The sequence below is a fragment of the Oncorhynchus clarkii genome, chromosome 17 (assembly GCF_045791955.1).
Source record: "Oncorhynchus clarkii lewisi isolate Uvic-CL-2024 chromosome 17, UVic_Ocla_1.0, whole genome shotgun sequence".
Taxonomy (NCBI): Eukaryota; Metazoa; Chordata; class Actinopteri; order Salmoniformes; family Salmonidae; genus Oncorhynchus; species Oncorhynchus clarkii.
In genome coordinates, this window is record NC_092163.1 from 65864823 (window position 1) to 65882452 (window position 17630).

The 17630-nt window shown below is 42.1% G+C and overlaps 1 protein-coding gene across 7 annotated transcripts in view; it reads right to left on the reverse strand.

Annotated features, from left to right (window-relative positions):
- LOC139371285 (forkhead box protein P1-B-like) overlaps nucleotides 1-17630 on the reverse strand; it is a 232575-nt gene that overhangs the window by 100037 nt on the left and 114908 nt on the right. For all 7 annotated transcript variants that reach the window (XM_071111578.1, XM_071111577.1, XM_071111574.1 and 4 more), the window contains one exon: nucleotides 4683-4849. In XM_071111578.1, coding sequence (XP_070967679.1) covers nucleotides 4683-4838 — 156 coding nt within the window. In that variant the 5' untranslated portion in view covers nucleotides 4839-4849. The remainder of the gene's footprint in view (nucleotides 1-4682; nucleotides 4850-17630) is intronic.

Sequence of the window (17630 nt, forward strand, 5' to 3'; positions counted from 1 at the left end):
ATTGAATTAAAATGTGTGGTGATAACGAGTGTTTTTTACTTGTAGTAAAGAGGGGTGGTTCTGTTCCACTGAACTCCACAGTCAAGTGGACGCAATCAGCAGCCAGCGGTCCAGCAGCATGAGAGCTGCTCTGAGCTCACCTCTGACCTGATGATTTTAACCTTTCTGATCTAAATGCCAGTTAGTCTGACCACTAGTCTGCTCTACTGACCAGGACACAGGCCTCAGCAGCCCTGGCCCTGCTACACTGTACTGTACTGGGCTGTACTGGGCCTGGTTGTCTACTCTACAGTACAGGGTTGGCAACGTGGGAGAAAGTCATGTGAGTCTTCTTATCACTTAGCAAGTTCAGTGATGATAGACACACAGACAGACAGACAACCAAGGCTGTGCTGAGCAGTGTGTGTGTGTGTGTGTGTGTGTATCTCTCTCTCTTCCACCATGTCGAGAGGGATCTTGTTATAGTTTATATTATGCAAACAGCTAACCTGTGTCTGCGGCTCCATGTGAAGAGCCAAAGTGTTGCTCTCCAGACAGTACTGATGGCCCTGCTCCAACACAGAAGAGAAATTAAAGAAGGGAAAAAGTTGGTTTGCCTTATCTTGCGATTTGTGACAAAGCTTTAGAGAACTTGTCTGACAAAGAAGCCTGGATCGATATTTCTGCTGTAAAGAAAAAGCAATGATTCATCTGGCTGTTGTTCTTTTTCTGATGATATTGTTGGCGTGTACACTGAGTGGACAAAACATTAGGAACACCTGCTCTTTCCATGACATAGACTGACCAGGTCAATCCAGGTGAAAGATATGATCCCTTATTGATGTCACATGTTAAATCCACTTCAATCAGTGTAGATGAAGGGGAGGAGACAGGTAAAATAAGGATTGTTAAGCATTGAAACAATTGGGACATGGATTGTGTATGTGTGCCATTCAGAGGGTGAAGGGCAAGACAAAGGATTGAAGTGCCTTTGAACAGGGTACGGTAGTAGGTGCCAGGTTCACCGGTTTGTGTCAAGAACTGCAACGCTGCTGGGTTTTTCACGCTCAACAGTTTTCCATGTGTATCAAGAATGGTCCACCACCCAATGGACATCCAGCCAACTTGACACAACTTTGGGAAGCATTGGAGTAAACATGGTCCAGCATCCCTGTGCGACACCTTGTAGAGTCCATGCACTGATGAATCGAGGCTGTTCTGAGAGCAAAAGGTGGGGCAACTCAATATTCTGAATGTTTTGTACACTCAGTGTATTTTCTAGAGAAGCCAGATTTTTGGAGGCCACAGTCTGCGTTGTTTAATATTTCCACCACATGTTTATGTAAGGCCTTTAAGCTTGCCAGATAACGTAATTTTCCTCATGATCATCTTTTCCTGCAACGTTTATTGAAGCCTGCAGCTCAGGAGGTGTCTGTTCCTAGTGCTGAGGGTAAAAGTGTGTTCAATATTAGGAAGGTGTTCTTAATGTTTTGTACACTCAATGTATTTTCTATCACTCAGGAACGATGATATTTGAGGAATCTCTCAAACTTCATTAAAAGGACACCTCTAAGAGACAGGATATTAATATTTAATACTCCACAGTTATATCAGCTGAATCCAATTTCTAGCAGAGGAATCGGTTGCTTGCATAAACATGTGCAAGATTACGAATGCAATGCCTAAATCAACCATAAATCACAATCAACAACAGTACATGTAGTAACTTGAATGTGCAGGAGTCAACAGCAGCCTACAGTATCTAACTGTTCAATCACATCATCACTATGACTGCCTGCTTGTCGATGTGGTTGGCTGCATCTGGTCTAATCTGTGACTGCTCCTTTGGACATCGGAACTTCCTCTTGCAAAATCAATAACAACAAAACAAACGGAAAACCCACAAATGTTTAGCTATTGCAAAAACACAGCCCCTTTTTAAAAATATATTTGTCTTTATGATGTCTATAATCTTCACTTCCTCATTAAAGGGATTTCTGAAAACCACAACTTCTGCTCCATCAGCAAAAAAGTTGAGAGAAAACATAAAAGAAAGGAGTCATATAGAGAAAATATAGGGTGCAAACCTTCTGTTTGGTTGACACAACAATACACTATATTTATCCACCAAATGGGAACATTTCTGTTCAAACATAAAATACAGTGAATGACCAATAATGGGAAACCACTTTGATTGGAGATTTAGGTAAGCCAGGAGAGCATCTTGTTTCTGCAGAGGTATTACAGCCCAGTATTTGACTTACTAATAGAGATGTTTAAAGCAAGCTTATGGTCCACTTCCCCCAAATCTGACTGGTCTACAAGATGAATTCCCCTGTCAGAATCAAGATGATCAAACAGATTACAATTATTGTATCCCCTATCTTTATTAATGAGCACTGTCTTTCACAGTTATGTTCCCTAATAAGAATAAATGGTATACCACCACCAGGTTTGTTGTTCACCCTGACTCAGGGGTGAACAAAAAAATCTAGATTGATTTCTGCATCACCAAAATGGAAATGGTGTCTTGGATGTTTCTCAGAGTAGCCCACATATCTGTCAAGTTCCCCCCATATTAGCACAACCAGCAAATAAAATGTAAAAGACAGACTGCAAAATGCCACAAAAGTAAAAGTTATCAAGTAATTGAGCGAAGATCTTAATGCCCATGGGACAATTAACATGGTTCATGATGCATGAATGAAAATCCTGGGTTAGCCTAATGGGAGAATAAAAACACAGGCGCATTCCCCCAGAACTCTCCACTGGTAAGTACCCTATCAAAGGAGAACGTCAGGAGTGGAGAATGAGACATCTCGTCCTTCATCCCGAACCATGCACCATTTATCACACAGAACAATTAATCCATCCGACTCTCTCTCTCCATCATAAACCGCATGGTACGCCACAGAAATTAACCATGGGCTTTCTTTGTTCAAAGGGACAAACAGAAAGAAAAATATCTGCGATTTATTGAAATGAATAGGAAAAAATTCTACAGGACTAAATTCACAAGTAATGTTTTTATTTCTACATTATTTTCCTAAATGACTGATCTGAGAGAATCATTATCCCATCCATATGACCAGAGAACAGAGACCAGTGTCGGACAGTTGGCTCTTTTCCTCGGGTGAAGGATTTTCTCTCTCTCTTTCCTTGGTGTCAAGTGTGCATCCATGCCACATTTCCCTGCTCTCTCTCTCCCTCTCGTCTGCCTCACATTCATCAAAGTTGTAACCCCTGTTGTCTTTGCACAGCGAATCAGAATGCGCCCCTGGCAAAGAATGAAGGAAAAGTCAACAGGAATTAAGTTTCAGTGCAACTGTTTACTCAACTGTGGCCCGCAGTTATTGAAATTGTATCCATGGTTTTGTGCGACTACTGCAGTAATGAATTCAGTATGGCTGTGATTTTCTCACTGACGACATGTTAATGTTGAGCTGGAGAAAATAAGGGAGACGGCTAGAACAGCAGTGATGGAGGGGAGAGGAGGGAGGGACAGCCATGTGGAGTAGACCACCTATAGGTCTAACAAGTAAAGGACGTTTGCAGAAACATCTTTATTTGTCGACTTTTTCTATTATTGCTGAAGGACTTATTGTAAATTGTGCATTTGCAACTTTGCTGGTGTTAATGTTACTGGCTTGCAACAAATCACAAACCTGTGATTTCTTGGGCTATTACTCACAATGTGCTGTACGTGTTCACAAGCTGATTGCTTCAAACAAATGACTTCAAACGAATTACTGTTATTATTGTTGTGACAAAATGCATGTTTCATCATTGTTCTTTACCTCATACAGATGTTGATAGATATACTGTGACAACAGGCAGCAACAAAAGAGGCTGTGCATCATGACTAAACTGCTCTTGACAACAACCCCAGTCATTCTTCAATGCCAAGACACCATGAGACACAGTGATCTTTTCAATGCTGTTTCCTTAAACACGCTGTCGTGTGGCACACATAACACTGACACCAACAGAAAGAGCTTGTCTGTTTCCCTCAAGTCTCAGATGCTGAAAATGTTTTGGGCTTCACTAATAATAAATCTACCGCCATTCTATGGGCCTCATTGGTTGGACACAGAGGAGTGTGGCATTAGTTGTGAGTGTGAGGCGTGTTTACAATGAGCTAAGGGAAAATACTGTCAGCCCATTGCATAGCACAGCACTCCAACTGTCCGAGAATCGTGTGGCACCTATACACTTAAAATATGTTGACCTACCTCAACAAATACTTCACCAAAATGCAGAAGCTGCATAATACACTAAACATGTCCGCATCCAAACACACAATCATTGAGAGCACTACCCTCTCTTTAAACATTCAAAACGCTCTCCAATATACATAAATAATAATCATGTGTTTATGTACTTGATGTACTTTGGGTCGGGATTAAATATTAACAGGCACTTTAGAGGGGATAGGGACTGCTGTTGCCATGGGAATAATCCACTCATTTTGACATTATTTTCATTAGGCCAATGTTGATATAGTCCCAAAAGGTTTTGCATGTCAGCAATCAAGTTGTGAAGATATAAGACTTTCAAAAAGCAAATAGTAACTTGATTGCTGACATGCAAAACATTTTTAGGACTGTAACAACAGTGAAATAATGAAACAAATACCAAAAGATCGTTTTTGAGGGGATTATTCCTTTCATTAAGACAGGTGTGAAGAGAGGAACCTAGTTGACCTGCTGCTGCTGGAGATGGATCAGTTCAGCTGCCATGACGTCCACTGACGTGGCGCTCTTGGGCCTCGCGTCCCTGGACCCGTCCTCCACGCTCGTTGCTCTGTTCTGACTGGCTGGACCATTGCTTGTCGCCTCGGTCCCAGATTCTTGCATCATGACTTAAAAACCTGAGACAGCAGGGAGTAGGAGAAACAGCTGTTAAAACAAGGCACAGTACAGGGGATACAGTATGTTCTAACCTGGGCCAAACTGGAAACGTGTCATTTCCTTCCCACACGAGTTCACTTCTATAACAGGTTTTTCTATTGGTTCATTCCTGACTGTTTCTTGTTTGTTTGTTTGTTTGCACTGTATTCATAGACTCTCCGTCCACTGGGTGATGAACTAGTCTTTTGCTTTGTCTTTCCGGACTAGATACTTGCAGATGACATGTCCATACTGGGCTGGAGGAAGGAGCATGGATCAGGTTCTGTTAGTGTTCTGCTTCACGGCTGTGTGGAAAGCAGGGGATAAAAACACACATCTGAGAGAAACCTAACCTCAGTGAGGCAAAGCAATGGAGTCCAAGAAAACACTCACCCTCACAAACAAAACACTTTCTATGGAAATTGATATATTTACTCCCAGAAGAACCACGCAGAATGGCTTTTTAATGGGAAACAGGTCCAACGGGTGGGCGTGCCTGCCTGCCAAAGGATCATGAGAAATATCCATTTTAAAACACTCAAATCCTATACGGTGCTCAATTAATACCAACATATGAGTCTATACCAAAAACCTTTTCTGTTGTTACTTCATTTTAAAGGAGAATGTGCTGTATACAAATGGTTACATATGCTCTATAATTGCATGTAATTCTATAATCCAACTAAAATAAAACAAATATTCAGCCGTAGATTTTTTTACATTTTCAAGTCCTTATTGTTTCTAATTTTGATGATGCACAAGCCAGACAGACATCCCCTCACCCCCCAGCCCAACTCCCTCCCCTCGCTCCTGGGATAAGTATGAACTGAATGACACTGATGCTTATCTGGGTCTGCATTCCTGCAATCAGTGGTGAGATTTACATCTTTTGTGTTGGTCACAAGCCTGGTGCGGCGGGAGGCGCGTCTAGTTGCCCAACTCCAGAGCAGTTAATGAAGCTGACCAAGTCAGACAGAAGTAAATTAACTTGGCTGATTAATGATTTATACAAAGTAGAATAAATGCCCTTAAAACATTGGGCCTCGTCATGAAAGATGGTGGAAATGAGACTAAATGCAGATTTAAAATGTTGTGTTTAAGCCGTGTTATAGGGAGGCCAGTACGAGTTAATGTGTGCTCAACAGAGGGGCTGAGTCTCCTGAGATGCCAATCTAAACAAGAGACACACTATATGGATGAGTTCAGAGACCTGGTCGTGCGGTGCCAGGACAACAACCTCTCCCTCAAAGTGATCAAGACAAAGGAGATGATTGTGGACTACAGGAAAAAGAGGCCCGAGCACGCCCCCATTCTCATCGACGGGGCTGCAGTAGAGCAGGTTGAGAGCTTCAAGTTCCTTAGTGTCCACATCACCAACAAACTAACATGGTCCAAGCACACCAAGACAGTCATGAAGAGGGCACTACAAAACCTATTCCCCCTCAGGAGACTGAAAATATTTGGCATGGGTCCGGTGGGTGGGTCCGGTCCATGGGTCCGGCATGGGTCCGGTCCATGGGTCCGGCATGGGTCTGGTTGCATCACTGCCTGGTATGGCAACTGCTCGGCCTCCAACCGCAAGGCACTACAGAGGGTAGTGCGAATGACCCAGACCATCACTGGGGCCAAGCTTCCTGACATCCAGGACCTCTATACCAGGCGGTGTTAGAGGAAGGCCCTAAAAATTGTCAAAGACTCCAGCCACCATAGTCAAAGACTGTTCTCTCTGCTACCGCACAGCAAGCGGTACCGGAGCCCCAAGTCTAGGTCCAAGAGGCTTCTAAACATCTTCTACCCGCAAGCCATAAGACTCCTGAACACCTAATCAAATGGCTACCCAGACTATTGGCTACCCCTCTTTTTACACCGCTTACACCCTGGTGTGTTCCTTGTTCTTCATGATGCTCTCTGCGCTTTTAACGGACCTCTGAGACTATCACAGTGCAGGTGCATTTATACGGAGACTTGATTACACACAGGTGGATTATATTTATCATCATTAGTCATTTAGGTCAACATTGGATCATTCAGAGATCCTCACTGAACTTCTGGAGAGAGTTTGCTGCACTGAAAGTAAAGGGGCTGAATAATTTTGCACGCCCAATTTTTCAGTTTTTGCTTTGTTAAAAAAGTTTGAAATATCCAATAAATGTCGTTCCACTTCATGATTGTGTCCCACTTGTTGTTGATTCTTCACAAAAAAAATACAGTTTTATATCTTTATGTTTGAAGCCTGAAATGTGGCAAAAGGTCGCAAAGTTCAAGGGGGCCGAATACTTTCGCAAGGCACTGTATAATATTTGACTAAAACATAATAATTTCAAACCTTGCTTACATTTGTATCCGATCACATATATCTCTTTATTATGCATGGGATTCAAATATTTCCTAAATTAAAATCACTTGGAGCTGATTTACTGGTGTCTCTAGTCTTATGTCCAACAATGAAAATGCTCTTCTCGCAAGCAGAACATCCTAGTGAGTCCTCATCAGATAATGTTGTCGGTATTGTTTCAGTTGTACGTCAGCCGCCCCCTCACCTCAACTGTTGTGTATGCTATTTCCCCGATGGCTGAGCAGGCTCTTTTGGAGCTTCAGCCTGCCTTTATTGCCCTTCAGAGGGCTGAAGTTGAACTGAAGTTAGTGCTTAATGCCTTTTAAAATCAAACATGTTGTTTTCCCATTCACATAGAAATGTATCGAATTATTTATGCTACGTACACTGAACAAAAATATAAACGCAACATGCAACAATTTCAAAGATTTTACTGAGTTACAGTTCATATAAGGAAATCAGTCAATTTAAATACATTCATTAGGCCCTAATCTATGGATTTCACATGACTGGGAATACTGATATGTATACAGATACATTAAAAAAAAGGTAGGGGTGTGGATCGGAAAAACAGCCAGTATCTGGTGTGACCACCATTTGCCTCATAGGGTGTGACAAATCTTCTTCACATAGCGTTGATCAGGCTGTTGACTGTGGCCTGTGTAATATTGTCCCACTCTTCAATGGCTGTGTGAAGATGCTGGATATTGGTGGGAACTGGAACACGCTGTCGGACATGTCTGGTGAGTATGCAGGCCATAGAAGAACTGGAACATTTTCAGCTTCCAGGAATTGTGTACAGATCCTTGCGACATGATGCCGTGCATTGTCATGCTGAAACATGAGATGATGGAGGCGGATGAATGACAAGACAATGGGCCTCAGGATCTCGTCACGTTATCTCTGTGCATTTAAATTGCCATCGATAAAACGCAATTGTGTTCATTGTCAATAGCTTATGCCTGCCCATAGCATAATTCCACCGCCACCATGGGTCACTCTGTTCACAACATTGACATCAGCAAACCGCTCGCCCACACGACGCAATACACGCTGTCTGCCATCTGCCCGGTACAGTTAAAAACTGGATTCATCCGTGAACAGCACACCTCTCCAGTGTGCCAGTGGCCATTGATGGTGAATATTTTCCCAAGGAAGTTGATTATGATGCCGAACTGCAGTCAGGTCCAGACCTTGGTGAGGATGACGAGCACACAGATGAGCTTCCCTGAGACGGTTTGTGCCAAAATTGTTTAGTTGTGCAAACTCAGTTTCATTAGCTGTCCGGCTGGCTGGTCTCAGACGATTCTGTAGGTGAAGAAGCTGAATGTGCAGGTCCTGGGCTGGCGTGGTTAAACTGGTCTGCGGTTGGTCGTACTGTCAAATTATCTAAAATTACATTGGAGGCGGCTTATGGCAAAGAAATGAACATTCAATTCTCTGGCAACAGCTCTGGTGGACATTCCTGCAGTCCGCATGCCGATTGCACGCTCTCTCAAAAGACATCTGTGGCATTGTGTTTTGTGACAAACTGCACATTTTAGAGTGGCCTTTTATTGTCCCTAGCACAAGGTGAACCTGTGTAATGATCATGCTGTTTATTCAGCTTCTCTATATGCTAAACCTGTCAGATGGATGGATTATCTTGGCAAATGAGAAATGCTAACTAACAAGGATTTAAACAAATTTGTGCACAACATTTGAGAGAAATAACTTTTTGTCCGTATGGAACAATTCTGGTATCGTTTATTTCAGCTCATGAAACATGGGACCAACACTTCACATGTTGCGTTTATATTTATGTTCAGTATAATTCGGATGTGTTCCCGCGTATAAATATCTGGAAATCTGGATTGACGATAGGCTTTCATTCAAAATACATGTTGATGAGTTAGTTATGAAGTTATTAATTTAAATGGACGTCTTTTACAGGAATATGCCTTACGTTAAATAGCAGAAAACAAATCATTTTGTCTACATTGATTCCGATCTTACAATAAGGCAATATCATTTATATGAATGCAGCTGCCACTGTATTGAAACCACTGGATGCTGTATAGCATTACGCTTCATTATGGCCGATAGGTTCAGCACACATCAATGTACTCTATATGAGAAAGTAGGCTGGCCCTCTTTGAAGTCTCGCAGATGCTTGGCATTATGCTCTTTTTGTCTATAAAGCCCTCTTACGTAAACTATCACCGTACATCACTTCTCTGGTAACCTACAGAAATACAAGCTATCAGACACAATCTCAGGAATGGTTAACTCTAGAGGTCCTTCAATTTGGGGCGGCAGGGTAGCCTAGTGGTTAGAGCGTTGGACTAGTAACCGGAAGGTTGCAAGTTCAAACCCCCGAACTGACAAGGTACAAATCTGTCGTTCTGCCCCTGAACAGGCACTGTTCCTAGGCCGTCATTGAAAATAAGAATTTGTTCTTAACTGACTTGCCTAGTTAAATAAAGTTGAAAAAAATCTCAACATCTCAATCTACCTTTAGCTACCTTGCTTGTGGAATTGTCTACAGAATTCACTGAAATTCAATGGTGCATCTAAAGCAGTTCAGACGGCTATGTGAGGACCATTTTAAGGAAGAATGTGTTTGTTTTTTACGATTCTATGATTGATCTTGTAATTTATTTTAGATTTTACTTCATTGTGATGTTTTTTGTGCTTCCATATATTTTGTATGTAAGTAACTAGGCCTATGTTTTTTTTTTACTGCAAATGAGAATGTATTCTCAGTCCACTCACCTGGTTAAATAAATAATAAATACATCTCATTCTGAGCCCCTGCCTCTCTGCCTGCAGGCTATGGGCTGTCGGGCCCAAGCTACAGACTGTTGGGCCCAGGCTATGGGCTGATGGGCCCAGGCTATGAGCTGTGTTCTCTGGGTTCTGGGCTCTGGCCTCAAGCCTCCAGTTCAGCCCACTCTCTCTCCTTCTCTCCAGACAGATGTTGACCCGGCTGACCCCTTCAGTCTGGCACAGCCTCCCTCCATAACGGGATTTTGTAAACAAGGAGTGAGCAAGAGGAATACTGTGGGATGGAAGAGAGAGAGTCAGCCACAACTACAAGAGTCAGCTGGCTGCTCAGCTCAGGTCAGCTCAGCTCATACAAACTCCCCTTCCTTCTGAGACACCAATTAGAAACACATTCTTAGGCCAAATGAAATGTGATTTGAAATAAACCACATGCTGACGCTATTCACCCCCACTTCTTTTTCAAATAAAATACATTTTTCCACATGTAAAAAAATGGACTGAGTCTGTTTTTTTCTCTCTAAAGCTACATAAAAGGGGAAAGTAATGCCTATTATGCATGCACTGTCATTCCATGCAAAATGTTCGTAATTATAACGGAAAGGCATACATTTACGAATGCAAGGCATCTCCAAAAGTAATCAAGAGAATGAGCCGCGGGGCTATTTTAATGTATGCAAAACTTGTGACCCACAATGAAGGAAAGTAAGGCGCACATGCTTGGAACCGGCACTGATGAGGGACGGCTAAAATTAACACCCAATTAATTTTCGAATTGACAAACAAATGAAACCCATAAATCTACTTTCTCATTAATTTTACTGCAGAATAATTCAAAGCTGCAGAAAAAAGAGAAATAAAGAAAATGTAAAATGTGCATTAAATATCACCCAGATAGGAATGAGCCTTATTGGAAAGTTATCTAGTGACAACTATGTTAATCTGAGCTGCACTGAGGCAGAGACACAGCAACTTCATGTGGGCTATCAGGCACAGCCAACTAGTCTACCACGTGACAGGGCCCCTCGTTCATTTATCTACTCATTTATGTTCAGTTTGCTCAGAGGATACATTTATCTGTGATGATGACTCAAATAGCTTGCAGTTAATTTTTTTTTTTTTAATTCATCCATTTATACAACAATACATATTGAGGGGGAATCATCAGTCAAGTGTCTCGCTAAAGGTACTATACTTAGCAGGGCTGGAAAATACACATTCATGCAAGCACCCACAAATGCACAAACACAGACACAAACAGCCATACACACATACACACACAAATAAACACACACACATATTCAAACAGAAATGAGGGGGAGGTTCATGAGAAACAGGCCTGCTTGTTTATGAGGCATGTCAGCCCTAAATATAAAAAGAAAAACAACAAAAACAAAGAACCCTAAATAATGAACATTCCATGAGGTAACAGAGGTCCACAAAACAGATGCTATGCTTCTCTGTTGATCCTCAGACGTCTGTTCTTCTAAAGAGGGTGGGGGTTGAAGGGGTCTGGTTGCAAAACACAACAAGTGTTTGGAACAAACAGTGGATCATAAAAAAAAAGGTCAGATTTTCTGTTTGGTGATGGTTTTGTTCGTCTAATAAGGGGAGTACAGTCCAAACACAGTCACATGTAACTCCTACCTGACGGGACGGGTTCAGAGCACGGCAGGGCACCAAGGACTAATCAAGCCTATCGTTCCACTCAATAGAACTCTAAAAGCCCCTTGTCATGGCAGCCTGGAATTGAAGAGCTCAAAGATTCAGTCAACAATCCAAGGTAGGGTCGGCCTGCACAGCTGTGGCATGGCCTTTCCCCATGTTTTACTTTTCACTAATGCTCATGACAGTAAACCCTTTATGGCCACCTGTTCCGGTCTGCATAGTTATCACATAGCTCCAGTTTACACAAGCACATAACAGAAGCACACAACACAAGCACAACGTTGTTGGGGAGGAGATAAAGACACAGACAAAGGAGATGACAACGGGAGAGATTCACTCTGATGCTGCCTGTTTAGGTTGGCTTGGTTGCGAAACGAGACAACATAAAGAGGTTGTACCAAGGTGGTGCAACACCATAACGCTTCACCTGGAAGGGGTTTACAAGGTTTGGAGAGTTTTGTGTTCAGCTATATTTTGGCTCGACAAACATGAGAGAAAATCTCTTTTTTTCACCGTGTTTACAGATAGCTGAACGAACATTTGTTCAACAATCCACAGTCAATCCTCTCATAATACAAAAGAAACTATTCAAAGAACTGAACCCCTCTACTGGCATGTGCAGAACAGAACAGAAAGTCTGAATTGGGCTGGGCCCCTGAACCCTCCCGCAGTCATAGAACAGCCAGTGTCCTGCCCTCCCTCCCACCCTTCCTCCCTCCCTTCCTCCCTCCCTCATCACCTTGGTCTTTACCTGTCACGCCCTGACCTTAGAGATCCTTTTTATGTCTCTATTTTGGTTTGGTCAGGACGCAAGTTGGGGTGGGCATTTTATGTTTTGTGTTTCTATGATTTTCTATGTTTTGGCCGGGTATGGTTCTCAATCAGGGACAGCTGTCTATCGTTGTCTCTGATTGGGTACCATACATAGGTACCCTTTTCCCCTGTGTTTGTGGGAGGTTAACTTTGTTTGATGGCACATAGCATTAAGCTTCACGGTTTGTTTTGGATTGTTTTGTCGGAGTCATTTCTTAAATAAAGTCAAATGTACGCTCACCACGCTGCACCTTGGTTCTCATCCTTCAACAGCCGTGACATTACCTTAATGTAGCCTAGACCTCCATAATCCAGAACCACACACATCCCTCAGAAGTAGTTGCCACAATATCTGGACTCGCTTGGCACTCAACAAAGAATCCCTCGCCCTTCTCTTCTCCGAGAAGGTAAATTGACAGTATTGATGACATTCCGCCAACGGAGACTTCACAGCGAGACCAAACAAGCACTAATCTCACCAGCCACTTCAACAAAAAGTTGCAGATAAGCAAAGCGTATCTCAAGACTACTATGACAACATTGTAGGAACAGGCCTCCCCTCTCTCCCTCCTCACCCCTTTTTCACAGACACACAGAAGCTTTTTAAAAGTTCCTTCCAGACCTTATAAGGGTTAACCAACCACTCACTCACACCAGCAAACAAAGTTGCTATTTGCTTATGAACTGATTTCTGCCATGGCTACAGTAAACAGGGGCTTTTGTTTATGAACAAACACATCACCTTGCAGGACCAATTTAACATTAACCAGGTGGAATAATCAACAGATTTCATAGGTGACACTCATGGCAGACCTAATGTAAACAGGCTCTGGGAGAAGAAAGGGGCAAGGCTTAGGGAATCATTGTCGATGCAAAGGCAGAGCCAGCTAGAATAAACAGCTGGGGGAAACTCAAGACAAACAGTCATTCTCCTGACATTTGAAGAAGCATTAAGGTGGTGTGTTACAGCTGCTAGCCTGGCGGCCATCATGAACGTGAACAAAGAGGGGGTGGGGAGGGTGTGGTGGGCTGGTGAAGAGGGTCTCATCAGAATTGAGGGAAAACACGGTGGTTGAGACACAACACTTTGACAACAGACAAAATATAGAGCGTCTTCAAAAACACCACAGCAAGGAACTTGTAAAACATGTTAAACATTTACTTGCTTCAATTATTCAGTAACTAGGGCTTGGCAACAACAAAGGACGTCTGAGGGTTCCTGAATCTGTTCCTAAAAACATCAGGACAGGTTGATGGAAAAACAAGCAATGTTGTTTTCATCTGACAAACAGAGAAATAATTTAACTGCAAGTGCCCTGTTTTTAACCCAGATAATACTGGAATCAATAATCTGGGTATACAATGAATAATGTATCTATTTCGATTTCTTTAAAAATAATACTAGCGTGACTTTGAGTCTAACGCACACAGTGTATGATCTGTGTTACTCTATTTGCATTAGAGCAAATAATACACTATTCAGAAACAGCTAACGATTTCAACAAGCATGAAAGAGAAATTGGTGTGGGGAATTTCAAGCTGCACGTCACCTTGTGCATGAATTATTCATGCATACAAGTTGCCATCTGCTCATCTGAATCCAGTCAGAGAGGCCTAGCTACCCTGACTGTTTAGTTACTCGTCTCCTCTCCTCTCCCAAACAACCCTCATAGTCATTTCTGTTAGACCCCAAACCCATTTACCCCCAAATATTGAGGGCAAAGGAACAACAGCTAAGAGCCCAAACACATATTTATGACACATTGTGAAGAATATAATGGGATCCTCTAGCGTGAAATCCAGATTCAAATGTATTCAAATGTACACCATGTACAGAGAAAAGTGCTTGACATCCACTGATGCTGAGGATGATGATTCATATGAATATGAACCTATTATCATGCTACAAGCTCATTTAAATGAACAATAAGGATGGGAGCAGAAGGTACACTCTCCAGTAGGGAGGCTAAGTAGACAGATCATTTCCGAAAATACACAAAACAGTTAGTCTCCTTGGCATGAAGCCGTCCCATATACACCTAACGTACAGGCCTGCTGGGAAGAGACAATGACGGAATGTGCAAAAGTAAGGCAGGGCATGGTATTTTTAGTACAACCACGGCCGATTGAGACTAAGTAAATAGAAAAGTCTAATGAGTTTTAAGCCGCTTGTACATGAATGGAATAGTAATGGTGTGATGTGGAGATGGAGCTGCTTCAGGAGTGGATCACAACTCATTCCTCGGTGACTCTCCTTCATTTGACTTTGATAATCTCCCTCACATGAGGCTCACATCGATAACACTGCAGCGAGAGGACAGACATCGAGAGACGTGGGCCTCTTTTCTGACCAGATCCGATGCATGGGAAAAGCAGGCCTCGCTACCCTCAAGCTCATCTTTTCAATTAGACCTGTCAAACACGCATGCTGAAAGAAAAACACAGACTTCAATCTCTCCGCATCCTATGGGATCTGCAAAAGCGCTTATTGTTTTAACATTACTTAAAATGTGTCATACATTTTTTTAATAATTTTTACTGGAATTCATGCAGGGCCCGTTCCCAGGAGTGGACTTCAGAGGAGAAAATGTGTCAGATACATTTTCCAAGGGAAAGGAAGGTTAGCCTATGAACTTATCTAATTAACGCTGTGTGCCTAAACCATACGAGGGTCATATTATTAGAAACACTGATCTTGCGGGGTAAACTTACCCAGTTGCACACGGCTAGTGTACATTGACAACTCTTGAGTCTTTGCGTCTTTCTACAGTTATGACATTCGTAAAGTATTCAGACCCCTTGACTTTTTACACATTTTCTTACGTTACAGGCTTATTCTAAAATGGATTAAAGAAAAAAAATCCTCATCAATCTACACACAATAACCCATAATGATAAAGCGAAAACAGTTTTTAAGAAATGTTTGCTAATTTGTTCAACATAAAAAAACATCAAAACCTGAAAGAAATAAGTACCCTTTGCTATGAGACTCAAAATTGAGCTCAGGTGCATCCTGTTTCCATTGATCATCCTTGAGATGTTTCTACAACTTGATTGAAGTCCACCTGTGGTAAATTCAAATGATTGGACATGATTTTGACAGGCACACACCTGTCTATATGAGGTTCCACAGTTGACAGTGCATGTCAGAGAAAAAAACCAAGCCATGAGGTTGAAAGGAATTGTCCGTAGAGCTCCGTGACAGGATCGCGTCAAGGCACAAATCTGGAGGAGGGTACCAACACATTCTGCAGCATTAAAGGTCCCCAAGAACACAGTGGCCTCCATCATTTTTAAATAAAATAAGTTTGGAACCACCAAGACTCTTCCTATAGCTGGCCGCCTGGCCAAACTGAGCAATCGGGGAAAAGGGCCTTGGTCAGGGAGGTGACCCAAAAACCTGATGGTCACTCTGACAGAGTTCCGGAGTTCCTCTGTGGAGATGGGAGAACCTTCCAGAATGACAACCATCTCTGCAGCACTCCACCAATAAGGCCTTTATGGTAGAGTGGCCAGACAGATGCCACTCACCAGTAAACGGCACATGACAGGCCGCTTTGAGTTTTCCAAAAGGCACCTAAAGGACTCTCAGACCATGAGAAAAAAGATTCTCTGGTCTGATGAAACCAAAATTGAACTCTTTGGCCTGAATGCCCAGTGTCACGTCTGGAATAAACCAGGCACCGCTCATCACCTGGCCAATACCATCCCTATGGTGAAGCATGGTGGTGGTAGAATCATGCTGTGGGGATGTTTTTCAGCGGCAGGGCCAGGTAGACTAATCAGGATAGATGGAAAGATGAATGGAGCAAAGTAAGTGGCCCAGCCAGAGCCCGAACTAACATCTCTGGAAAGACCTGAAATTGCAGAAACTCCCCAAATACAGGTGTGCCAAGCTTGTAGCGCCATACCCAAGAAGATTTGAGGCTGTAATCGCTGGCAAAGGCACTTCAACAAAGTAATGAGTAAAGTGTCTGAATACTTATGTAAAGTTTTTTTATTTTATTATATGTATATTTTTTTATATTAGCAAAAATTTATAAAAACTTGTTTTTGCTTTGTCATTATGGGGTATTGTGTACAGATTGAAAACGATTTAATAAATTTTAGCATTTTATAGCATTGTTGGAGAAGGTTGGGTACTGTCTATTAGCCCACTACTCAATAGCATGGTCATCAACAACAGCAGGAAATCAGTCTGAGCCCTCCTAGCCTAACAACATACACTGAGATCTGTTCAATATTCAAACTGTGTTAAATGTGTCACTGTAGGGCACAATACACTACAGGTGCGTGTTTCCCAGTTCCTTTGTTTGGAGCTGGTTACACAGAGATACAGTTCAGCTATTGATTGCCAGACACAATCGTTAACCTTTACACACAAATAATGGCTAGTTATATTGTGTGACGAGAGAAACGTAATATTTAACTATTGCTCAACATTTGTAAGGTATTGTAAGCAACAGATATAAAAGAATAGCTACAATTAAATTCTGAATGTGGCTTGAGTTGGAATATTATACAGAAAGTAATGTGTTAGACCAGTGGTTCCCAAACTTTTTATAGTCCCGTACCCCTTCATACGTTCAAACTCCAGCTGCATAACCCCTCTAGCTCCAGGATCAGCGCACTCTCAAATGTTGTTTTTTTGCCAGCATTGTAAGCCTGCCACACACACACACTATACTATACACTTGTTAAACATAAGAATGAGTTTGAGTTTTTGTCACAACCCGGCTCGTGGGAAGTGATAAAGAGCTCTTACAGGACCAGGGCACAAATAATAATATAATAATAATCAATATTTTGCTCTTTATTTAGCCATCTCACATATACAACTTTATTTTTCATCGAAAATTGTTAATAACTTACCACAGGTTAATGAGAAGGGTGTGCTTGAAAGGATGCACATAACTCTGCAATATTGGGTTGTAATTGTGGAGAGTTTCAGTCCACAATCACAACGTGGTTGCAAAGGGCATCAGTTTCTTAACAGCATGATTTGCCATTGAAAGATACTCTGAGCGCAACCCAATCCAGAAATCTGGCAGTGGCTTCTGATTAAATTAAATTTTCAGAGAACCACTTGTTGCAATTTCGATGAGGCTCTCTTGTTCAGATATCGTTAAGTGGACTGGAGGCAGGGCATGAAAGGGATAACAAATCCAGTTGCTTGTGTCATC